The sequence below is a fragment of the Calonectris borealis genome, chromosome 3 (assembly GCF_964195595.1).
Source record: "Calonectris borealis chromosome 3, bCalBor7.hap1.2, whole genome shotgun sequence".
NCBI lineage: Eukaryota > Metazoa > Chordata > Aves > Procellariiformes > Procellariidae > Calonectris > Calonectris borealis.
This window is the reverse complement of record NC_134314.1, coordinates 21,179,639-21,206,423: the sequence shown is the minus strand read 5'-3', so window position 1 is coordinate 21,206,423 and position 26,785 is coordinate 21,179,639. Positions and strand designations below refer to the sequence as shown.

At 36.5% G+C, this 26,785-nt stretch overlaps 1 protein-coding gene across 1 annotated transcript in view; it reads right to left on the bottom strand.

Moving 5' to 3' along the window:
• The window catches only part of PXDN (peroxidasin), an 86,930-nt gene that overhangs the window by 39,513 nt on the left and 20,632 nt on the right, over positions 1-26,785 (bottom strand). The window contains exons 2-7 of the mRNA XM_075145142.1: positions 20,180-20,251; positions 18,497-18,568; positions 11,508-11,579; positions 3,219-3,290; positions 2,566-2,637; positions 385-554 (exon numbers count right to left, since the gene is read on the bottom strand). Coding sequence (XP_075001243.1) covers positions 385-554; positions 2,566-2,637; positions 3,219-3,290; positions 11,508-11,579; positions 18,497-18,568; positions 20,180-20,251 — 530 coding nt within the window. The remainder of the gene's footprint in view (positions 1-384; positions 555-2,565; positions 2,638-3,218; positions 3,291-11,507; positions 11,580-18,496; positions 18,569-20,179; positions 20,252-26,785) is intronic.

Here is a 26,785-nt window from a genome sequence, read left to right as displayed (position 1 = left end):
TAAATAATAAACAATAAATAAATAAACAATATTAATGTAATACCAGAGACCCTAGTTGACAATCCTTTTATGATTAAAACTGAAATATAAAAAGGAAAAATAAACTCTTTCCGGATAATCACATTTAGTTCCTCAAGGAGAAATTTCAAACATGGCTATATTTGTGTCATTAAAGATATGCTGAGGGGTAAAAGCAATCAGATCTGTGGGAAGCAGACAAAAACTGGGAAGGAACACAGGGAGATTTCTGGAAATAACCAATATTGACCAGAGGTGGTCAGTGTTATTGAAGAGAACAGAACAACAAATTCTAACAAAACAAAAAAAAAACAGTTTAGGTACATTTAACATGTTAAAGAAGCCTGCAGGAAGTGGCAAACCCACCACAGTTAAGTTCTTCTGGTGTTATCGTGGCCACTGATCTTCCCTGGATCCTTCGTGGATACTCACAGGTAGCTGCTGCTTGAGCATTACCCGACTCTGCGTACGTCTTCAACAGCTCTGCCAGCCACAGGATTTCACAGTCACAGTGAAGAGCGTTTGAATCCAAACGCCTGCACAAAACAAGAAGCAGCCACATCACCTGTTAGCAAGCTCCGACTATTTTGTTAGGATCAAAATGGTTCTGCAATACCAGCAGTGCCTTTATCTGTGAATACAGGCAAGGGGCAATATGGAATACAGGTGACAGTTACTTGCTTATATGCATTCTGGTAGTCTTTGTTACAAAAATGCATATTATTTTTACTGCATGGGTAGGACTGTGTTCAACATAGCAAGCATCTAAACAACATTTCTCTTTTAACCCCAGCATTCAGTGAATAAATCAGGTTTTATTTAGATGTTATACAAACTTTGCTTAAATAAGGAACTTATACCATTCTCCCCACATTTTTTTCTGTTTAATACTTATTACTGTAGTAACTTGTAACAGCTTAGTAACAGCTAACCTAACATTTTTACAACTTCCCATTTTGCTGATCAGGCAACTGAGACAAAGACCCACAATTTTATTTAAGCATTAAGCTCTCGTTGAGTTCAGTGGGTCAGTAACACCTGCTTATTGCAGATAACAAGAACCCATAAATTCTGTTGACTTTCTTTCCAGTAGTGGAGGGCCTTGTTACTATGTGGAGCACTGCACTTTCTAGTGGAGGGCCCCGTAGGAAAAAAAAACATTAAGTACAGAGATCTGTACCATTAAATATATCTATATATAAATTGGAAATAAAGTTGCATGGCAAAGCAACCTCAGTTTGGTATATCTTTGGGCGTCATAAAATTTTGATCATTTTGTCTTTTAATATTTTTTTTCAACCTCTTGCACAAATGCCCAGATATTTTTTCTTCCCTGCTCTCCCATGAAAAACAGGCAAGAACAAGCAAAACTATTTTACAAGCTACTGTACAAATGTCTCCCAGTATATCAGATGTTATTGGTAGAATTTAAATCCGGAACAGGAAAGTCACAATGTGACCTTTAGGGATAAGCTGTCCCAGGTCAGAAGACACCAGGTCAGTCTATCCCCATGTCCTGTTCCACTAATAGCCACTATTAAAACTCCCCTTTACCTAGGTATTATGCGAAGAAGAATCTCTTTCTGTTTGCTTGAACTCCACAGGACTTTAAGGGAGGTACAAGTGAAGCAGCTACTATAGAAGGTGCATTCATCATCAAAATTCACTTTATTCCGTCTTTTGCCCACAGTTAAAAGTATGGTTTCACAACTGTCCTAAACCAGCAGTGCCGCAGGACCATCTTCTTGTTATGCCCCTTGCGATCTCTTTTCCCAGTAGAGCTGGAGCTGTGACTTGCGGCACGGCGCACCCTCAGAAGTCCTCCCGGAAAGGGGGGTATGCATGCATGACTGCCTTTCTCAAAACAGCAGCCTTGGATAATTTAAAGAATGTTTATCCTGTATCAGTGAAGATCCAAAGTGAGGGATAGAAAACCCTCTGAAAGTCACCTTACTATGGTACTTTTATTGAGTTCAAGTTTTCAAATGCTACTGAGGGACTAAGCCTCTAATTTTCAAGTTAATGGCATTTCAAGAAGAACTGGCTTCTGGAGTTGCTTTTGAAAGTAAAACTTATATTTTTAAACCACCAAGCACCTTTTTATAACCATGTTTTTATCATCAGGTAAGGACAAGTAAAACACTTAAAAGAAAATACCAAAATAATCAAATATTGAAAGAGATTATAGAAGGATCACCCAGTAAGACATAAACAAGAGGGGGGAAAAAAAAGCCAAAACCCAAAAAAAACCCAAAGAAGGATCCGCGTATATTATTTAGTCTACAAAACAAGACTGTATGATTACAAATAATTCCAAGACAGGAAACAAAGGGATTTAGTCAGTCACTAAAGACGGTAGAATATGAAGCAATGGTCTCAATCTATGTACGTAAACAACAGGAGCACAGCTTAGGAAAAATTATTTAATATTTAAAACAATTACACAATGAAAGGCATTTGCAAGGAAGATAAACACTGCAAGATGAGATACAGTATAATTAGATTATTTAAACTTTCTTTAGTTCAATAATAATTCAATTTACTTACAGTCTCTTCATAGATTCTAAGTGACTAAATGTTCCAGGAATCAAATGAGCTATTCTGTTGTTATGCAAAAATCTGTTAAAAAGCACAAAAACAGGCATGTAATAATTCAGATTTTGAGACATACTCATTTCATTTACATTCTTCTGAAAGTCCTTTAAGAGAAAGTAATTTTACAAAATAAAAAAAAAAAAAAAGAACCTTTTTCAGCAATTCATTGGCTGCTATTTTTTAAGTGGCCTCCAAGGTGTGTCCATATGGGGAAAAAGAAGCCATAAAAAGACAAAGTAACCAAAAGGAAGGGAGTTCATAAGCATTCAAATAGGAAAGTAAAAAAAAAAAAAGTCATAATATACATCTTCTACTTCTTCATTCATAACATTTATTTTAGGCCAAACATGGATCACAGCTCTTTGGGAAATAGTTTTGCAATAGAAAAATATACCACAGGCGATGCTCACTTCTGCATGCCTCTAAGGTCAGCCTGACCAAAGTGTTCTTGGCAAAGACTATGTAGTAGTTACAATAAAAAATTTACATTAAAAATAATCTGTGGGAATGATAAAAATATTATTTTCCAGTTTCAAGCATTTGATTTACTTCAAACAAAGAAGCAAGCTGACTTCTGAATCTTACCCCAAGAAAAACAAACTTACAGCCTTTCAAGTTTTGGAAGATGAGTAAAGGATTCAGGTTCCAACGTTTCTATTTGATTAAAGTGCAGATACCTGAAAATAGGTTAAACAAAAAGAAAAATACTGAAACAGTTTTCTTAATGAAGTTGAAATATTATAATGCATTTGTTATTTTTTACACACTGTTTACACATCTAAATGGTGATAGTGATGTAGCGGCTTAACTTTCTTCTGTTATCATCTGAATCTTGTACTTGAATCTGAGAAATACAAGACGTGACAAACAGGGTTTGCAGACCGCTATATAGCATGCGTGTCTGCGTCTGCGTGTCTGTACATATATGTGCAAAAAAAAATTGTTTTAAAACCATTACTTTGGAGATACTACTTTGAACGCTCTTTTGCCAAGTCTAATTTTCATTAGTATGCATACTTGAATAAGTATATATGGAAAAAAGAAAATTATGATTTTTTACAGGAAAATGTTGCAGGTTGTTTAGAAAACATTTACAGTTTCCAATAGAATAACATTTTTAGTGGGCAACTGTTTTCATTGCTATCCCATTGAGTGAAAATTTCAAAAGATGCCGAGAAGTAACCTGGTCTAGTCCATGAATACTGGCATTTAAAGGTATGAATGCTCTCAAAAGCTCAAAAGCCAAACTAATTCATAATACAAAACCAAGTTTGACTGAACTGCTTTTAGACAAAGGGCTTCCCAGCAATTGGTGTACAATTAACCACCACAGCTGTGCTCTGTTTGATGCCCTGTTGATGCTTATGTAAGCTATTAACATCACGCAGCAACAAATATTACATAGCTGTTAAAAACTGAAAAAGTTTATATATAGAAATCACTGTGGGCTGAAGAACAAAAAAGCCCAGCATTTAAAAACAAAGAGAAAATCTCAGACCCCAAAATCTCCTGAAAAATCAATCCTTCAGCATGAAAAGCAAAAGGACATGGGAACTCCCTTGTGCTGAAACACCGCGCGTGCTCTACTCCCTGATCTGAGCCGAACGGTCGCCGCGGAGAGAGGAAAGCGGGAACAAGCGGCGATGACGGCAGAGAGCTGTTGCAGCGAGCCCTGGAAGGCGCGTGCGGCGGGGAAGCCAGGCACGTGCCTGGCAGTCTCCCAGATCCCCCGCCAGCAGCAGCACAGCCCGAGCGCGAGCCAGCAAGCGATGCCAGGGAGCAATGAATGGGGACCACAGAAAAAGCCAATAAATCAGCAGGATGTGATCAGGCACATCGGAGTGTCAAGTCTGCTTACTGCCAGTGCAATGCGTGGCCACAAATTGTAGTGAGCAGAGAGTATGATCCTGTTTGCATAAGGAAACAAGAAGTGCGTAATCACGCTGTGCCTGCCAGTCTTCATCTCCCTTTTGAAAATACAGGCCAATTTCATCTAAATTAGAAAGACAGACATCTCAAAGGCAGATACTTCCTGCAAGGTTCATTTGAATCTCCAGTAGAGAGAAGAGAGACCTCAGGCAGGTCCAGCCCTGAGGAAGGACCGGCAGAACGGGGCCAGTATCTGTCCTGCAAGCCGGGCCCGGCCATGAGGTGGGCAGGCACAGCTTGCCAGGAGCCAGAGCTCTGCTCGCCCACCTCCCCAGCATCAGCAGCATTTGGGAGGGGGCAAGGCAAACTGGGGATCACTGCAGTGAAAGAGGACGAAGGGAAAAAACAGACACAACTATAGGGTTTGTTACTTCTTCTGAAGCAGCTTTGATTTTGGAAAAAATTACATACACTACTTGTGCAGCCAACAGGGATTTTTTCCTTTTTAACTTTGCTAATGTTACTTGCATTTTTATGATTCACAAGTACCTTGCAAACGTATCTCCTTATCTTCCCAATAAAATAATCTTCTGTACTTCTTTGGCATTGACAAGGCAAGATTTGTAGGTACAAGTAGTACCTCTTACTAAAACAACAAATAATGTTGGTAAAAGCAGGCACATTGAGGCACACAACCCCTTCTTCAGGTCCATGGATCAGAGGTGAGATTAGCAGAGAGAAAAAGAAGGGACACCTCTCTCATGGTTTAAGTGATGTACACATCATTAAACTCAAAGCAACAGCTCATAACTGCTGTTTAGTATTCAAAACTGTGTAAAGAATACTTTATGTGCCTGAAAACTCATCTTGTTTTTCCAACCAAATTAATCAATCTAATTAAAACAGTACTTCTGTTATAAACCTTGCCTTGTTTACAACCTCAAATCATCACAGATAAAACTACAATAATTCAGTCACTGAAGCACATTATAACAGTTAACTTTACTTGATCAGAAATCAGGCTGCCTAAAGTAGCTCAAAAAAATCAAATCATCAAGTCCAACTAGAAAACACTCCTAACTGCTTCATATGACAAGTTACTTGGGTTTTGTAGGTGTTTGCTTAAATTATGACCTCAAAAAAGTCCTGAGCAACTTGTCAGGCAATTTATGAACAGAACAAGGTGTTAAATATGTGGACAAAGTAATTAGCAACAAGTGTAATTCTAAAAAAATAGATGCAGAAACCAGATTGCATTGCAAGTCTACAATAAAAAGAATAAAAAATGCTCGGCTTTACAACCTACATTTTAATCACATTTTATCACTTAGGTTTATCACTTACATTCTTTTTTTCTTAATGTTTTTTTTAAGGATTTTTAATATTTTAATTAATATGAGAATTTCTTGGACTCGAAATTCACTTTAAAGGTAATCATATTCAGGAAATAATCTCACACTGACATGTCTTTATAGACATCCTTTATGTTCAGAGTATAAAACACTCTGAAAAATAGTAATATGATGTAATGAATTTGATATTAAAAAGACTTTCATGATGGAAATTTAAAGCAAAAGCATGCAAGAGTGATTTTTAAATACCCCTGTGTCTTCCTTTTTTAATTCTTAATTCACTATCAAGGATGAAACAGAAGGAAAGGAAATACTTAAAGGAAAAAAAAAAGTCCAAACCAAACACAACTAGAGGAAGATAAAGATTTGACCAAATAAGCATGGTACAGATTTTCTCTTTGTTATTATTAATCTTGGAGGATGAACATTTACAGTAAAATTCAGCCCCAGTGGCATTTTTCACAGCACTAAATTTAGAATTATCTCTTCTGTAGCATAATATTTTTGTAGAGGATTACCTTTATCATATATGTCAATTGTTCATTTCTAATAGTATCTCCACATCTTTGGGGACGTACTTAAAATCCATTAGTTGAGTATAATCTATGTTCTGAATATTTAAATAGCATGTTTGCCATTTTGTTTATTTGAAAGAGAACGAACAAACGTATTTTTCCCACATTTATCAAAGAGTTTTCCCTGCCCAGGGGCTTGACAAGAAGTAACAGGCTTAAACCACAAGGAAGGATATTTAAATAAGATGTTACAGTAACGATATAAAATATTGGAACAGGATACTTAAGAGGATTATGGAATCCTCTCTTTAAATATTTTTAAAATAAGGCTAGATAAATATCTGTTTCCAGCCATCTAGGTTTGTTGTCCCTAGCTGATCTTATATTAGAATAATAAGGATGTACTTCTCAAGGCCCTTTTTATACCTTTTGGGTTAGTTCGTTTGTTTATTAATTAATTCTCTTTCATTATTCCTTACCATAGGTATTTTTAGCAGCAATGAGACTTTAATGAGGCTCCACTGTGTTAAATGTGCATAACTGCTCACATACGGTTATGCAAAAACCAGGAACTCGTTGTAATACAGAACTTAAAAAAAATCATAGCAACATTTCAAAGCTACTGAAAGTTGAATTGAATAAAATGAATATAACAAGCTGCATCACTATATGTAAGATAATGTTTTTATCTATTAATTTCCCCCAAAACATGTACATGTGTACACAAACTACAGCATAACTCTAATAACAGCTTATAAAGAGCAAATTTAGTATGTTAATATGAAAGTTAAAAGAAAATGCATAATTAGTATTCCACTAAGATTAGGTAAACAGATTTAAATAATTCCATTAGCATTTGGGGATCCCACTAGTTAAGGACTGCAGAGAACACTTTTTGTCCCTCTTTTTGATACATACAGCTCTTAAGCTGAGATCTCAATAAATATAGTAGATATTTGGAAGAAAAGCAACGTAGACACATCTGGAAATAGACTGCATTTAGAGCTTGATCTTGGGATCCAGATTCAGCAAACTCGTGACCTCCCAAAGCCAGGTATTTGTGACGTTTCAGGTGGGGTTCAGTTGTCTAAGCACAGACATATAGAGGCAGCTTTCGTTGCCTTTCGAGTGCTCTGCCTTCTGGCTGCTGCTTCGAAAAAATGCAAGTTTCCTGCAGCTTTTTGTCGCATTTGCCAGACCCAAACATATGTCTTGCAGATTTAACAGGGTCTAAACTGGTACTGAGAGGCTACTTTTCATCAGTTGACTTTCTCCCTTCATGACTGAAGAGTTAGGTGACGAAATATGTATGGCTAAGTGTGTTTGAGCATCTAAAACTGCCAAGTTTTTTCAGAATTTACTCCAGCACAAGCAAGTTTCAAGATCTGATTCAAAGATCTTATTCCCTTGGCAGAAGTTTCTGAAGAAAAAGGTATTTCTACTACATCAGCAGCTAAGAATTCTGCTGCAGAGGTTCAAAAAGGATCCTGCCAGCCGCAGTAAATATTGGGTTTTTTCTTCCCTTATACATGCAACAGGCCTCCTAAATCAAACTATATTTACAGTTTCTCTCAAAGAACAACAATAACAAAAAAAAAAAACCCACAGAAAAGTGTTTGCTTTGCTGCTTTTAAAAAAAAGCAACTATCAGTTTCATTCTGCTTCATTGGAATAGCGGAAATTACTATGAATCAAATCTTTCCCTGAGATGGGGACCACAGCATCTATTTCTGAGAACTCTGCTGAGCACTGAGAAGAGCATTTGGCGGAGTCAACACATCCAGCAGCAAAATGTATTCGGATAACTTGAGGCCATAGAAGCCTCAAATGCAGAAACATCGACTGAGTAGCCTATACAGTCCCAAACTGAAGTTAGAGGACGTGGGAACTTGTTCACAAAGACTAACTTTTGTCTTGTGAACAGAGTCTTTCTCCAAAGATAATGTGATAAAACAGTCCCTGTAGAGTCAGAACCTATTTTTATGCTAAAGATGCATAAACGACAAATTTCTCATAAACTCTCATAAACTACAAATCTCAATGAATACCCTCCATTAAATTTATTTCCAGGCCGGCCACTGGCTTCCTGTGCTCCCATTTTCCCACCTGGCGAGCCTTCTTTTTAAGATCTGCCCAGGAGGGACAACCAGGGGATCTCCGGGACAACCAGGGGATCAGGCCCAGCCAGCACAGGTTCATGGAAGGCAGGTCCTGCTTGACCAACCTGATCTCCTTCTATGATCAGGTGACCCGCCTCGTGGATGAGGGAAAGGCTGTGGATGTGGTCTACCTGGACTTCAGTAAAGCCTCTGACACTGTCTCCCACAGCATTCTCCTAGAGAAGCTGGTGGCTTACGGCCTAGACAGGTGCACTCTTTGCTGGGTAAAAAACTGGCTGGACGGCCGAGCCCAGAGAGTTGTGGTCAACGGAGTTAAATCCAGTTGGTTGCCGGTCACGAGCGGTGTTCCCCAGGGCTCAGTACTGGGGCCGGTCCTGTTCAATATCTTTATCAACGATCTGGGTGAGGGGATGGAGTGCTCCCTCAGTAAGTTTGCAGACCACACCAAGTTGGGCGGGAGTGTTGATCTGCTGGAGGGTAGGAAGGCTCTGCAGAGGGACCTGGACAGGCTGGATCGATGGGCCGAGGCCAACTGTATGAGGTTCAACAAGGCCAAGTGCCGGGTCCTGCACTTCGGCCACAACAACCCCAGGCAACGCTACAGGCTTGGGGAAGAATGGCTGGAAAGCTGCCCGGAGGAAAAGGACCTGGGGGTGCTGGTTGACAGCCGGCTGAACATGAGCCGGCAGTGTGCCCAGGTGGCCAAGAAGGCCAACGGCATCCTGGCCTGTATCAGAAATAGTGTGGCCAGCAGGAGTAAGGAGGTGATCGTGCCCCTGTACTCGGCACTGGTGAGGCCGCACCTCGAATCCTGTGTTCAGTTTTGGGCCCCTCGCTACAAGAAGGACATGGAGGTGCTGGAGCGTGTCCAGAGGAGGGCAACGAAGCTGGTGAAGGGTCTGGAGCACAAGTCTTATGAGGAGCGGCTGAGGGAACTGGGGTTGTTTAGTCTGGAGAAGAGGAGGCTGAGGGGAGACCTCATGGCGCTCTACAACTACCTGAAAGGAGGTTGTAGCGAGGTGGGTGTTGGTCTCTTCTGCCAAGTAACTAGTGATAGGACGAGAGGAAATGGCCTCAAGTTGCGCCAAGGGAGGTTTAGTTTGGACATTAGGAAAAATTTCTTTACTGAAAGAGTGGTCAAGCCTTGGAAGAGGCTGCCCAGGGATGTGGTTGAGTCACCATCCCTGGAAGTATTTAAAAGACATGTAGATGAGGCGCTTAGGAACATGGTGTAGTGGGTATGATGGTGTTGCGTTGACTGTTGGACTCGATGACCTTAGAGGTCTTTTCCAACCTTAATGATTCTATGATTCTAAAAGAAGTGAGCTTTCTGACGTGCACCCAGCAGGGCAGCAACTCTCCCCGGCAGCTCACCAGACCAGCCGTAGGCGCTGCTTGCGCCAACCGATGCCATGACACAAGGGCAGTCACTGAGCAGTGACTGCGCCAGGCTCCGTTTCCATATGTCCCAGCTAGAGGTGTGACTCAAACCTTGTTTAAACCTTAATTTCATACAGAATAATGTTGATGTCTCAAGTTAGAGCTTAAGCTGATACAGTGTGATATCACTGCAGGCAGAGAGACTTAACTGCAACTTAGCAGAAAAGTACATTCAGAAGGTGTTAATATTCCAAAGTGATTTATGTTTTTCAGTCATAACAGATCAACAGGAAATAGCGCAAAAGAAAAAAGGATAACTGCTGCCACTGGCAGTATATCAGGCCCGTGGCATGTGGAAGAATATTATTTTGGAATAATTAGTAATTCAATAAATGGGCCTCAATATTTAAAGTTCTACACAGAAAATAAGAAATGTTATTAGCATGCAAGTAAGCCCTACCAGTTGCTGTCAATATGCTGCAGTAATCATTTCTAGAGTAGGAAGAAGAGGAAGAGAAAGGCATTAAGGAAACAAATGACATATTTATATATGTTTTATAATTATCACTTTTGTTTTGTATAGAAGCTCTTCCTTCAAAAGGCATCTATTGCCCTTTAAAATGAGCTTGTATGATTTTGTACCCATCTGAAAGGTCATTTTATTTCAGATACACACTGTGTCCACTAATATCTACTAGAGGTTTAGAGTAACAAGGGAACTGGTACATATCATAGAAAATTTGTAATACACTGATAACTGTCAGGAGTTTCAAAATTTATGTTGGTTTAGAAGAAAGATGTTCAGCCCCCAAAATTTATATGCTACAAACCTCATTGGTCTAGCACTGTTATTTGGCAGTCAAACTGTGAAATAGCTATGCATTTATAGCTCTTTCTGTTTTTCTAAGCATTACCACAATGAATGTATAGCAATGCTTTCTGATTATAAAACAAAATATAGTTAAAATTAATGGAATCAATACAATCAGTTTTTGCCATGCTAATGACTGCATTTTTCATTCTTTTTAAATAGAAATTATTCTTCAGTCATTATACAGGAAAAGGAGTATGATTTTAATCAATCTTTCTAGAAGACATTACTGAAACATCTACATTACAAACAATGAACTTTCTTATTTTTAAAACATCTGTATATGGCAGTGATTGACACATATCAGTAATAGTAAGGTTTTCATTTTAAAATCTCTTCCTGTTTTAAAATATAACAAAACTGGGTTAAACTTCAAGAGACTAATTCAGCTTTAGTTATGCGGGCATAAAACAAAGTAACTGCTGCAGTCAAAGGAATTGCAATGCCATAAAACCTACAGAAATGAAATCGGAATCTCTCTCTAAGCAATACACATTAGTTTCCAACATTTTCCACAATAATGCTGCTTCTTTGTCAAAGCTATGTAACAATGTACAGGGACACTGGGAATGCAAATCACGAATAAAAGACAAACATAGAAATGAGGAATTTGACACAGAGATCGATTTTGTTTTTCCACATGCAAATGATTATAGGGCTCTCTGCCTAACAACCCAGGGAGTGCAGACATGCAGAGCATGCAGGCAGGATGTACGGATCAAGGCGTGCACTTTTCCTCTGCAGGGGAACCATGGAGATGACAGCACAGAAGAGAAAAGGCACTTACAGTTGTTCTAGAGAGGCAAGTCCTTTAAATGCTTGCCTGTCAATTGACTGGATTTCATTCTTGTACAAATAGCTGAAACAAGAAACAATCAGTAATATTAGTACACAAACAAGAGCTACATGAAGGTGGAAAAGAAGAATTAAGTTGACACATGAAGACGGTTTTTCAACTACATATTAGAAAAAAAATACAAAACAAAAACTAAACACATACACATCAAAATACTTTGTCATTGAGATTTCATCCCAAATGTTTGCCAGAAAAGACAATATTCTGGGGCCTTGTAGGCCCTGAGGCTGTCACCCAGATGGTTTGGGCTTCCCAGTGCTCACTGTTATTACTTACTGTTTCTTTGCCCCTCAGTTTCTTGATGGGCTTGTCAAAAGTCAAAATAAATTCAACTTAATGAGACAGAACTGCATCAGAAGTGCCTTTACCAGAACACACTGGGGATGCCATTGGCCTCTTTCTTTCTTTAAAATATCTCATCTGCATACTGGTACAAATATTCAAATTATGATGGGATTAGTCTTTTTACTGGACTTGGAGAACAAACAGTAAGAATTTCTGTACCTCCACCTGTGTCACCTTTTGAATATTTACAAATAAATACAAGTTAGAATGTTGGTATTGCATCCATAAAACAGCATTGTATATTTGTTTTGTCACTGTGTAAAAGATGGACATTAGGTCCCCATTGATACTCTATAATATAAACAGAATAAACATATGCAGAGTACCAGTATGTTCACATGTGCTGTCTGTACCTTTTCCACAGAATAAAAATAAATCAGGATGGATCAGTGTATGTGCTCACTCATGTTCATCATGCTTTTAACAGTAAGGATGGTTTAGTGAGAGGATGTTGGAGAAAAATCACACAGTTTAGCTGATGACTGCAGTTTCTGCATGGAGGCAGCAAATGAAGATACTGTTGGGGTTCAGTGTCAGTCACTCTCTGTTTGTGTTAGGTTAGGAACAGGTTCGCAGTAAGAACTTCCTCACAATTATTTGACAAACGTTTTGAAACTCAGTTAATCAGGCATGGATTTCTATGAAAAAGGGATGAGGAGACTTTGGACCACGGCTTTATTAGCAGGCATTTTATTAGTAGTGGTTTTGGCTTTTCTATTATTACAGTTTTCAGTAACTTACTGGAAATATTGCAAACTTCTTTTGATGCAACAGATAAAATACTGGCTCTGCTGGAGTTGGTGGCAGTTTTTACGCTGACTTGACAAAGGGCAACATTTTGCAATAGGCCCTAATAAGGAAAAAAGTTGTAGACGTCTGATGTTCACCTCATGACAACTTTGGGGGACAATATGGAGTAGTATCTTTCCCTTGAGTCTAAATTTAGTTTTCCAATGTATTGCTTGCTGAGATTCCAACACATGAATATATAGAGACTCAGGTGTGCTTAATTAACATAGACATCCATCTGAACAAAAAGCAGAGTTCCTCCAATAACAGAATAACTAATAACCAAAAATGTGTGAGGTTTTTTAAATGCTCAAAATTCTGGACAAATTAAACTGGAAAAAAAAACTGTCATGTGAAATGACTGTAAAAACTTTAAAAATAATTCAAAAGAGAGAGAATAGGTGTATTACACTTATTTTGGATGTGAAATTGGTTTCTATTCTATTTACAAAAAATATAATTTCACAGGTATTCAAATATTTGTTTTGACTCAGATTTGTCAACTCATTTGAGGATCATAGTCATTACAATTTTTTCTCTCCTTAATTTTCCTCTCTGTATGATATTAAATTCCTATCTTATTTTCCAGTGAGAATTTTAAATGCAATATTTCTTCTCATTCCTTAGAAAATTTCAAAGACTGAACAGCCAAAGTGTTATTTACCTTTCTTAATACACTCCACTTGGCAGTTTGGAAATTCCTCTTATTCCTCTGAGTTCTGATCAGTGGGCTAAGATGCTTTTAATAGTTGACCTCAGTTAAGTATGTCTTGCGGATATTTGAAGAATTTTATTCAAGAAGTTTGAATTAATCCAATTAAAAAAAAAAAGTTTTACCAGAATCACTGATGTAACTTTTATTTACTTTCTGCAGACAAAGTAAGGCAGAGTGAAGAACAAGGGCAGTTTAGGGGAAGACCGGGATAATGACTTTGTAGTTTTGCAGACTTTTACCACCATATTGCAGGGAAGGGAGTAGCCTTTCATGTCCACTTTTGGAGCTCTCACCAAGCCACTGTGGTAGGACTTTATTTGGGATTCAACTTTAAACTACAACTTTTTCTATGTTGATCAGAAAACCCTCAAGCTGCAGGACACTCAACTGACCTCAGTCCATCATGTCCCTCCTCCAGAGAGACCCCAGCAACCCAAGGCTACAAAAACATATGTCCTATGGCAGATGTATTAACCACACTTCCATTTAGTTGTGTAGATGTTTCCCTGAGAATATTAACAGAAAGATTAAAAAAAAATACTCATCTAATGAAGAGAGAGATGACAGAATACAAAATACAACTAAGTAGCAGTCACAAAAAATATTTGTGTCTTTCTGAAATGCTACTTTGCCTAACAAGTGAAACTTTGCAAAAACTGCACTAGAAAAAAATCTCAAAATTTATCCCAGTCACATTAGCAGAAAACTGATTTAAAGTATAATTAGGGACAAAGTAATTCATCATTTGATTTACCCAAAAGCTCATTTACACAACTGAACCATTAGACTTTTTCAAAGGATGAATAAACAGTGGATTAAGATGACAAGGGATATATTCTATTAAGACATAAAATTATTTTCTGGCAATTACTACTAACTGTTTTCAGAACAGTTAAAAAAAAAAAAAAAAAGCTCTTTCCAGCAATGCAAGCAAGGCTGATAGAGGCCAGAGGTACCGGTCATATACTTGGGAAATGAACAAAAAAATAGGTAACCACTTATCAGAAAATTAGAAAAAAGTAGTTTTAATTTAAAAGTTTGATAGATCCCCTATGAGGATAATTTTTGGTTTTTATGGACTGTATTACAAGTCATGTGATTTAAGGAAAATAAGATCCAGATATATTTGTTTGGAACAACAGAAAAAAAATGTTCAAAGTAATGGCAATATCAGGCAGTGTAGAGTAAAACCTGTCAAGTAAATAAATATAGTAGAGAGAGATTTATACAGAAACATTAAAGAGACGGTGGAATCAGCAACATGAATTGCAAAGAAATGAGATCCGGAATCACAGGAGGTATTCAAAGCAAGAAGTAACATGACCATGACAGCAACAGTGGCAGAAAACACAGAAGGAAACATGACCTAATCCCATTTCTGGAAAGGTGAGGTGAGCAGCTCTGCACATTGGCAAACCTACAACATATCTTCTACCACTCTTACTTCATTCACCAAATGCAAAACAAATCTTGCATGTTTCCTTTTAGTATTTCCAGAACTGATACATTTCATACATTCTTAATTTCCTTTTATCATCTGCTTATTGCACTGTTGCCATGTCTGATTACTCACCTCTCCATTTCTTACTAAATGAACATGTCTCAGTGTTGTTGCCAAAGTAATTTTCATTCTCCATTTTTATTTCCTTCACTTCCTTCACACTCGCTTCTAGTTTACTGCTCTATAAATATCAAGCACCTTCTCTTTATCTGGAAAGCTCTTTGTAATCGCTAATCTATATTTTATATTTTTCCATATCTCCTCCCTAAATTCTTTCTTTTTATCTTAACCTCATTTTTTCCACTGCTGATTCCAAATCTTCTAATATCCTACATGTTAAAACTGTAATATGTCTCTATTTTCAGTTCCCAATTATCTTCTGTCTTGGAGAATAAACTGTTGAGTTTCAGGATCAGGAAGGATTATCCTACCAAGTTTCCACAGATCTGCCTGCATCTATATTATAAGGCTGGGAAGCTTTTCTTTCTCATCTTTCTGTACTACCACCTCTAGTCAGTAAACTGAATAACTCAAAGGAATACAATTAAAAATATTCAGTGTACCATATACATCATGTATACATATACACAGACATCTTGTATCAGGAGCAACAAATTACAAACAAGTTAGCAATTATTTTGCTCATATGAAGACAACTTTTTAAGTTTATTTTAGACAGGACTGTTTACATTATCCTTTGCACAAGGGGGAACATAAGACTAAAAAAATTACACAGAATCACTGAAGTGCAGAAAGAAACTATATTATGGATGGGGTCCAAGCTACTAATGCCTTTTTGATCCTTATTAAAGAACCATATTGCCAACACTAAGGTTTATGAAATAAGACAGACAGGCAGAAAGGCAGAAAGGCAGAAGGAAAAAGTATTCTCTTGGTTTCATAGCAAAACAATAATAATGACATCTATTTCTTTCCAACTTTTAGTATATGAATTCAAAGACAAATTATTACCACAAATAGCACAGCAAGATCACACAAAACTGTTTATAGAACCGTCAAAATTTCAATTACATAAAGAACAAGAAAACAAATAATCCTAAAAAATAAGATCCAAAAATCATGTGTGCATAATTTTCTTTTTACCAGGTAAGGACCAGTTTTTACAATGATGAATATTTTTAATGCACAGAATATTGAGAAAATATTATTACTCTGTCAAAATTTGTTTTCCAGACAGACAATTCTGAAAACATATATATCTCATAAAACTCTAAGCTCAATTTCAGAAACAAACAGTACAAAGAAGCATTTGAAAATCCCAGGGCTTCTTTGAGACTTGCTGGAAAAAGTTTTGTCTAAAAGACTAAAAACTGCAGCGGAGATACAGGAATGGGCTTTGATGTCTCTCTCTCAGACATTGCCTTTTTTTTTTTTTAATACTGGATTATGTTGTACACTTAGATATTTTATATATAACTATGTATTTATAAGCATTTTTATACATACTTACATAATTATATTTACTAATAGTTGTATATTTTATACTTATATATACTTACGTTTCGCTAAATCAAAACCACTGCGAAATGACAGGTTTTCTAAAATTACTCAGTGTATTATACATTTTCAGAACCATCTGCAATCCAGTACTTCAGTTCTCATAAGAACACAAATAGCATCATGGACTAATGATCTCATTTTACGAAATAGGACAATACAAGTTAGGTTTGCAAATATCCATAGGATCAGGCCATTCAAAGCCTCAAATATTCCAAATGATTTGGCTATATAATATTAAATTCTGAACAATATTTTTTACTTTTAATAAATAATGTAGTTTCCATCCCCCTAATTTCTACTTCAGTTCATTCTATTGGGAAGAAGTAGCCCGTTTTGTTTCCTTTGTTCCATAGAATATACTTAGCATGTACTTACTCAGCTAACATTTTCACAGCTGAACTGTATTTATTTGATACATTTGAGCCTTCTGTATTGATATCTGACCGGTACCAGCATTTTTATAACTTTAAAGCTGTACAGTTTAAGGCTAAACATTTATATCACAGCCATTGAAATAGGCAAAAAGATCTTAAAGTTTATTTTAGCAAAATGGGGGATGGCTTTAAAGAAGAGCTCGCTGCAGTTGAATGAACTACCACATTGAATTTTATATTCAAATTTTCTAGGCAACAAGAGGAAAAGGAAGAGATCTTCCCCTCAATCATATAGATATAGATAAACATTACTACATGTATATGAAAACAAACAAATCATAGTTCAGTTATCTCTTTTCACTCTTCTACTGAACTGAACAGAGCGCATAGTTGAGTTTTATCTCAGGTATACTACAGCTAGGCAAAGGCAAGCATGTGAAAATAAAGAACTAATAAGAACCAAGTAGTATTTCTGCACAGTTGCTGACTATGGAAAAAAGCTTAGCCATCCTGAATTGGTAGAGCTTACATACTGCACTACCAGATCCACCATACAAACACATCTTGTAACAAATACAATCATCATGGACTTTAATAATTCATTAAGGATAGTCTGTTCAGTATTCTTTTTCCTCCAGTTGTATATAGTTTAAACAATTTTTATTACTGAAAGACAATACACATAAAAATGAGACCATAAAATGTAATCTAACACAGCGTGGAAAACCGGGTAATGCGTCTGCGCAAATTTACGTGATTTTTATTTTCCTCCCTTCTCCTACCTCCTTAGAGCTATTCAGGCTGAATGCTTGAAAACTAGATGGAAAATTAAGTTTCTGAATTGTTTCCAAAACAATGAAATCTCAAAGTGACCATTTTTTTCTGTACAGCACTAAAGCAATGATCAATACTCCAAGACAATAGAGTAAAACTTTTCTACATGACACTACAAAAGGTGGGCTCCGGAGACTGGAGTTGAGAATCCATGACAACTTACTATTCAACTTAAGTCTTTTTTTCAGATAAAAATAACAAATTTTTTATGCCTTTTGTTTATTCGGCTAATTAATACACTCGGCATGTTTGTTAAAAATGGGAGGAGTTATTCTTAAAATATACAGGTTGCCTGAAGACACAGACCTTACAGCCAATCATATAAGTACCTTTCTATTTTGTGTTTAACTTGATTTTTCTCTTACAAATTTATACTGCATCCAGTGAACAATCTAAGAGTAGTTAAAAATCTTATACAAGTTACAAGCATCTGTAAACACAAATCTCAGACTAGCTGCTTTTAAACCACTTTTCAAAACAGAAACTTTAAAAGTACTTGTATGAAGGTTTCAGTGAACCTTTGAAGAGGTGACCTCCTGAACCTTTAAACATATCCCTTTTCAAATTATCTTTTAAGTTGCATATAGTAAACTGCAACTAGTAAGTCCTTTAAAATCTACTGCCTACAGATATCAGTCTTATATTAGCAAATCTCAAAGCATCTACTTAGAGAACAAAGATTCACAGTTGCCCCCACCCCATAAATTCATTTCACAAATTTTAAAAGCAGTTTATCTCCTGAGATAGTGAGTCAGATTAAAACAATCTCAGATTAAAACACTTTCCCATTGAAGAAGTTCAATTACATACTGATGCAAAAAACGACATTCATTTAACTTACAGATATTTCAGATTTTCAAGGTCTTCAAATGCCCCACTAGGTATTCTTTTAATTTGATTGTTGTTTAGAAGCCTATAAAGAGAAATAAACAGCTGTTTATTTTAACATACATGAACAGTAGGGAAAAAAACGTGTAACAGCAGGTGTAAGTGTAACATTAAGAGGAAAACTTAAAAAAATAACAAAACAAAAAGCTTTTTCCCTAACAGTAACTGTTAGAAGAAAAAAAATGATGTGCTTACAGCTGTTCAGTCACTACCTTCCAGAAGAAAACTAAAAATATTAGACAGAAATAAAAAATAAAAAAAATCTAAAAACTGAAATTATGTGGCTTTTCGTAGGTATCTGAGATGAAGATGAAGCAAAAAAAAATCCTGATCCCAAGTCAATACAGAGGGTTGAAATTGATAAAATTAACATTAACAAGGATTTGTCATTAACAGGTGCATTGAAGTGATGTTTCCTAGGTGTTTCTTAGTGATACTCCAGGCCCTTTACATCATACAGGAACACAACTGTCTGTATTCACAAATTTGCACTCATCTCTCATGCAGTGATTTTATGAAGAGAAGAGAATCCAAACTTAATGAATCCTGTCTTTATTTGGGACTTGTGGATCTCAGATCAGTGATTTGAACAGTTAAAACTTGAGGCTGGATATCTGACAGAAATTGTAATTCAAAACTCGGGAGCAACTGTAAACAGAGGTATGATCAAAGGTGACTGGGAGTAGAGATAGCTAGTAAAAACATTTTGGTAGCACAGATTTGAACAATATACTTTTTGGGCAAAGTCCTATCATTTCTTCTGGTATGGATATACAGTACAAGATGTCTCAATACATTTTTCGTTATGTGCTTGCAGGATAAATAGATAGTAACGATCCAAAGCTCACTGATATCACTGTATTCTATTTCAGTTCACGCACTACTTGTGTTCTAGAAAACAGTCAAATTTGCAATCATAAATTACGTACATTTAAAAGTAAGAACAACTGTCCATCGTAATTCCTCTTCATGTCTGCTAATATAGTAGAGAAGAGAAACATGCATGCATCTGTTCAAAAGTGATGTTTGAAGGAATGACAAAGGAGATACTAAGTTAAAACTGTAATACACATACTATTGGCATCATGAGTTTGTAAAAAGTCTTTTAGAAAACATGGACTTCTCTTCACAAACATATATGGTAACAGAGACCTCTGTAAAAGGAATCTTTGTAGGAACAAAACCTTCCAACTTCTGGCAGTCCTGGCAAGCACATTAGAATAGGAACGTTCAAAACATTACAGTTTGTCAAATATTTTGTAACTGCAACATATTTGTACATTTGAACATTTGCCTTTGAACAGCTTTGTTGTAACTCCATGATTTATTCCACCAAAGTAATTTAGCACAATTTGGAAAAAATTATATTAAAGGTCTGTATTTTTCATATTTCTAATTAAAGAATGTTCATAAAACATTAGGATGTAAATAATTTCCTTTTTTATTTTAATAGACATATACCTGGTTTTGCTTTTCAATACTTTGGGCCTAAACCTCATTCTCTCACCTGTGTAAATACCACAGCTGAAATTTGTGAGACTACTTACCTGTGACAAGTGAGCAAATTTGGCACATTATCAAATCAATCATATTGAATCAAAAGAGGAAAGGGCCTTAGCGTTGAAAAAGAACTTACAGTGTGTTCAGGTTTTTAAGCCGTCTAAACTCTCCAGGCTGGATTTCTTTAATCCTATTGAATCTTAGGTCTCTGTGGAATAAAGAAAAAGAAACATGTTATAAAAAAATCTACATTTTTTTTCATATGAAAAACTGAACTAAGTACAAGTCTTTTGTGATCACCATGCCCAGCCTCTGTCCATAAATATAGCTTTTGACCAAAGGAGAAGGCAAAACAAATCCAAACACTGTTTGACAAGTTTAAGTGGAGAATTGACCAAATCCAGCCTCAGCAGTCAATGCTGAAGGTTCTATCTAAGTTGAACATGTGGTCATGAAAGATGTTCTTTTCCGCAGTGACACACCTTGTAATGGGATGTTGAATTGTATTTCACTAAATTGAACTGTCTTCATATTTTAAAAGTTGCTTGTAAATAGTACAGTGAAACAGATACAGAAAAACTAGGAAGACTGTGATCACACTTATTGCGCTGTCCTTCCTAGAACACACACTTACCAATTGCTTTCAAAAAGTAGGGCATAAACATGTCATAACTTCAATCTTAGCACCAAAACCACTCCTAATTAAAACATAAACAGGTAATATGTTATCAAGAAGTCTCTCTGGAATTTGATATTTAGTCAAAGGAAATACAGAAAACCAGACAAAAAGTCAGCTGCATACTAATCCCATATAACCCCACTGGGTGAGGTTGTAGTAATGGGGGGACGTTGCCTGAAGTCTTTTGCAAAGTACACACTTAAGCATCACTCCTCATGAATCAGCCCATCAGGGATTATTCAGCTCTGGAATAATGGCCCCAGAAGGACTTTTTCTACATAAGTGTTTTAGGATGTGGCCTACTGTTCATTGTAAGGAAAGGATTAGACATGTGGTTTTGTTTGCATTACACTCCACCAAAATATTTGATCAGTGACTGGAATAAATGAGGGATGCAAACTGCTATCCCTTATTTAGATGTGTAGTTAAACTGCCTGTAGACACGCAGGACAGCCTCCTTACTCAACTCCCAGCTGAAGTTAGGATTTCCAGATTTAGAAGCACAAATTGTCATAGCTTGAATTTGTCTCTTACAAAAGCACCTTCTTTAGTTATAGATGAACAGCGTTATGTTTTGTTCATCACTCGCTCAAGAAATACTCACTTATCACACATGAAACACACACGTCCCGGATGAGAAAGAGATGCTGCCTATGAGTCACTGAATCTCAGGTGCCAAGTTTTTCTAAACAAGCATTGAATGTTGTAGCATGCACTGAGAGAAGCAGATCCCTCCGTAAGCATCACTGGACATGAATGCCACTCTACTGTGAGCTTTTTCTAAATTATCTGAAAGGTTATTGTGTTTCAAGGAAGCATTTTAATTTTGATTAAAATAATCAAAAGTGCAAAAATCCAACATTCATGAATGGAATATTGAAAACTGAGTATTTTTCAAAAGCCTCAAAATACCACTACAACTAGCAATATTTAGCTCCTAAACAACATGGGACTTCTCAAATTGATTTTTTTTTAAAGTTCCACAATTAAAAATAAATCTTTACCCAAAGTAGGCACAGACAGAATGCAGAATGTCTTTTTAGATATAAAAGAATATACGTTCCTCCATATGAAAAGCAAGCCTATTCCCTACAGTGAAGCAAAGCTGATAAATACGAAACTTTCATGAATGCAATGAAGGATCCAGTCCTCTGAATCAGCATCAAAATGAGCACCCTTTTTATGTGTCAAATCCATTCTGCAGTAACTCACTAGGATAACTAGGTATTAGCAACACCAGTCAAAATAATTTATATTTTACTATCGCTGCATATAGTGATATTTTATCCCTACTCCTGACACTATTGCCCTTCTCATATGAAGTTCTTAAGACTAAATAATACATCATGTTCAAAATCCTACCCATTCATTTTCATTCTGCATAAAGGTATTAAAAAAGAGCTGTAATAAAACACAGCACCCAAATTTTTTCTAGAGCCCAGTACATTTGGTATCTGTAAATAAAATGTTTCATCGAAAGCTATGAGTACAACAATACATTTTTATAAAGATTAATTACATATTCTGTTTAAAGTTAGCACTACAATTACATTAAAATTGGAGAAAAAACAATGTTAATCTTACTAAAAAGTAGGATTACGATTTTGGTACATTCCTTCAAAAGGAAGCTCTTTCTCCAAAGGAAGTAACACTTCTAAGTGTTAACTCAAAGTTTTTTCATTAATTTTTCAGCACAAAATCCCCCAAAATAAAGAGTGAGGCAGATCACAAATGCTGCTCAAAATAAAGAACACACAACCTCTTTTGTTCTCTAAATTAATATAATTATACTTCATGAGATATTTCTTGTACACAGGAGATAAAAGTTGCTAAGTCATAAGCACTGTAGATTTCTCAAGAAAAAATTCTGTCAAACTGTCTTAATTTCCTTATATAACAGGATAATAAGCCAAGTGGATAAAGGAAATAGAGTATACATTGCATACATTAGTTTAAGGGGTTTGATACAGGCCATTCACATAAACAAACCAGAGAAATACTGTTTAGAGGAAGTCTCTGTAAATCAAGTGTTCAACTGGTAGGAAAAAGAGGCTAAGCAAAGACTAGTTACTGAACTGAAAGGTTGTACCACGTAGAATTGGGCAGAAATCTGCCATAAGGTATTAAATATTTTAAGACAAGGTTGGTAGAGGAAAACATAAGCTTATGAAGTTTGCAGATGTTGGCAAATTTGGAGTGGCTGCAAATATTCTGAAAGATTTTTGAGATTAGAAACAAGCCTGAAGTTATAAATCCCTGAGAAGTGGAAATAATTAACTGAACAGCAAGGAGATGGGGAAGAACCAGAAAGCCACCAGTTCTTTCAAAGCCAATTAAGGCTTCAGTAGATGACGAAAAAAAAATTTGAAAAGCCTCAGTCACCACTGCCATACCAGTGTAGAAAAAAAAAAACATTCCATACTAAACAGGAGCACCATTTCGCAGGCTTGAAATGTCATCCTCCCATGGTACGGACCCCATGTCCAGCTTATGAGAACCGACCGCATTTCAGGGGACAGAAGAGCTCAGAGCAAAAGCATAACAGCAACCGGAGCGCAGAGAAACATCCCCTTGGAGAATGGATGGCAGGAATGAGGGCTGTGTTAGACCGAAAAATGAGTATTGGTAGCTCAAGCGAGGCCATTACGATCCAGATCTTCAAAGACATTTTGTGTTGCTGAAATAGCATGCGGTTAATTAGCATGATGAGGTTTCTTGTCCCTTTTTTTTCAGACTAGTTCCTGCCCAACCATGCTGCCACATGACCTTCTACTCACAAAAGCCTGTTCGCTCTCCATTCATTTCTCTTTCACCTTTTTCATTGTCCCCCATTTTGCTCTTACAAACTGGCTGCATCCCGGCTGTACGCTGTGCTTTGGGGCTCAGCGAGCCTGACTTCCACCGACCGGCCAGACTGCACCAAAAGGTTAAAACAGCAGGCTGAGTGAGTCCACCCCAGTTGCTGACTGTCATTTTTCCCCTTCCTAATCTCTAAATAATAAATGAAACAATCAATAAAAACTATGCAAACACCTATGATGATGATGGCATGGGATTTTAGGGTAATATAATAACTTTTACATAATAATCCAAACCTAAATGTCATGCACTCAGTTTTTCAAATAAAGATCTCATACACGTAACTCCTAATTCAGATTGTTTCCTTTATTATGTGTTTCACAGTGAAAACATGTATTCCTTAAAATTATACCTAGACAACACAGTAACACTTTTAAGGAAGAGTATGCTACTGCTGTTTTCTTGTATTGAATTCTCTTAGCTTGTGGTCCTGTACCTAAGCATCTTCTTTCAGAGAAATTTTGCCTGACTTCCCAAAAACTTTGCTAGCAGTGTTATCTCTTAGCTCTCATTCTCAAACACAGCCATGTGTATATGTAAAAAAAGAAGAGTCATTATAAAGAGACTGAACTTTCCCTTCTACATAAAGCCCTAAAACTTGTCTTTCTGTCAGTTCACAGAAATATCCTCAGTACTAATGGTTACTATTTTCGTCCTCTTGCAACCCTCCACTGCTTAACTATTGAAGTTGTAAAAATACACTTCAGCCATACAGACTTCCACAGAAGCTAAGCCCATCATTTTGAAGCATTACGTCTCCCCTGAATAACACAAACAAAACAACATGTCGACGATGCCTAGTAAACTGAATACTCTCAGGATTATTTTCCTGGCCCCGCGTCATCTGCTCTGTGCAAATTCATGAAGCGCGACCAGGAAACGTTCGGCAGAGCGCGAGGCTGCGTGGGCCAAGAACGTGCCAGGGAGCACGCTGACAATTTAGCACATGGACGCCCCTGAGAGTCGCATTCCAGCGCCTGGGAACGATCGGGGTCCCACAGCACCGCGAACAGCCGTGGGTCAGGAAGCGTGCCAAGCAGTACGCAGCAAACGGTGCGCATACACAGTTGCTTAGCAGGCTCCCTATGCGCCATTATGTGAACGAGGTTTTATGTAGCTCTGTAAGATATAGATGTATGGCATATAAATAAATATAATATTCATATGCTTTCTTTTCTGTGGCAAAGCAAATGAGAGCTATGCTGCAGACACTTTTTGTCTGGATGAAAATAAATTCTGTTCCTGATAAAATCTTTATTTGAACTAACTGTGTCCATTAGTCTCCCCCCCTTAAACTGCCCATTCTTAACAGTAAACTATTTCCAACTTAGCATTGAAAATTAACTTTTAACAATACTTTTATCTAATTAAACACAGTGAAAACTTCTAAATATATAAATATTAAAAAACATCATGCAGCTGTTGCTGTCCTGTACAGCCCAATGCTCCCGTGGCAGCTCCTGGCACTCCAGAACGCCCTATTTAAAGTTTGCATTGGCAGTGTGCAGTAATGAAAACCGTGGGTTCCTGTTAACACATCCTGATGGGCAAGACAACATTTGGGCACATAAATTCATTGCAGGTTTACTAAAAATATTTTATAAAATAAATAAAGCAATAAATACTAAAAGGCATTATAAATGTTTGGAGTATGAACATCACAAAGGATATACAGCGAACTATACAGGTTTCTATTATATTCAACTTAAACATCAAGCAACTTAAAAGAAAAGTCAATTAAAGAAGTTTCATATCACGCTCAGTTTGAAATACAGGAATCCCTCTTGGAGAACGGACTGTTTTTCTCAGAACAAACTATGCACTGAAATTAAAACTGAAACTTTACAGTAAGTACAGTTTTCATTTATTCTTTTGTTTTTCTAATTATTGCAAAACAACATATGGGGAGGAGAATTAAAAACTGCAAACTAGTTAATCTTTGCCTTTAAAAAAGAGAGAGCAATTTAATAGATTCGTAGATGTATTAGATTCAACAGTTTAAATTAATAATCTAAGTTAAAGAATGACCTTTGTATTTATCATTTGTTTAGCTCTCTTCAGATGTTTTAATAAGGTAGGAATTGTCATAACTGGATCACTTTGCCACTGGCAAATTCAAAAGAACAAAACAAAAACATTAATTTTTTCTAAACATTGAAGATTAATTACTCCCCAGCAGAAATAACCTATACCATAAATGCCAAACTACTATGTTTCTCAACACAGAACAAAAGATCTGCAAATGCCAGCAAGACTACATTGCTTATGTCTACTTTATTCTTATTCTTTTTTTATTCAAGGTCATCCCAGCAGGAAATGAAAAACAGCCATCAGCATAGTAAAAACATTCAAACAGAGCAGAGCATGAAAATTGCACAAAAGAGGTTATATAATCAAGTCAGTGCAGTAACTGGATGGTGTCAATGGCACTTTAATGCTGCTTTAACTACTGCCCTGTAAAAAAATGTGTCACTTTGTTGAACAAACAAAGAGAAGGCCACCACTTTAAAAAAATAACACCAAACCCCACTTTCAGCTATAGCACTACTTAAAGTAATCCTCACTGCTAGCAGCATAACATTTTCTAGAATATCAGAGGAACCAAGATTTTTTTTTTTCTGCCTAGTTTTAATATTTAACCCTAGTGATTCTTTTACAAACAAAATTACATCGTTCTCCTTTTTCTTGGCAATTCATTTTCTGGATGAATTCTTCCCCAGTCTAATTACTAGATACAATATATGATTTTCCCTAATTTACATTGAGAGATTTTTATTATCTGTACATCAGCACTCAGCACATAAAATAAAGCCACTGCATTTTTTGATAGGAAACTAAAACATAATTCTTACATAGTGGGTATCATAGTCAATAATACTTAGTATACCTTAATTTTAGTAACAAAAGTAAATGGTAGGATCACAAAAATATTGAAATCTGTAGAACAGGATGCAGAACATTTGGCAGGACTCATCTTGATCATAAAATCATGCTTACGAAAATATAAAGAATTAAATCTGGATGATCTACCAATTATCCAATTAAAATAATACCCGATTTGCACAAATATGTAAAATGTGTTGAAAGGGACTCTGAGTTTATAAGTCTTAAAAAATATATCAGGTACAGCTTCGGTGAATGGAGAGCTTATGATACAGCCTTCTCCAAGAGCTAAGGATTTGTTTTAACTAACAATTATTTTGC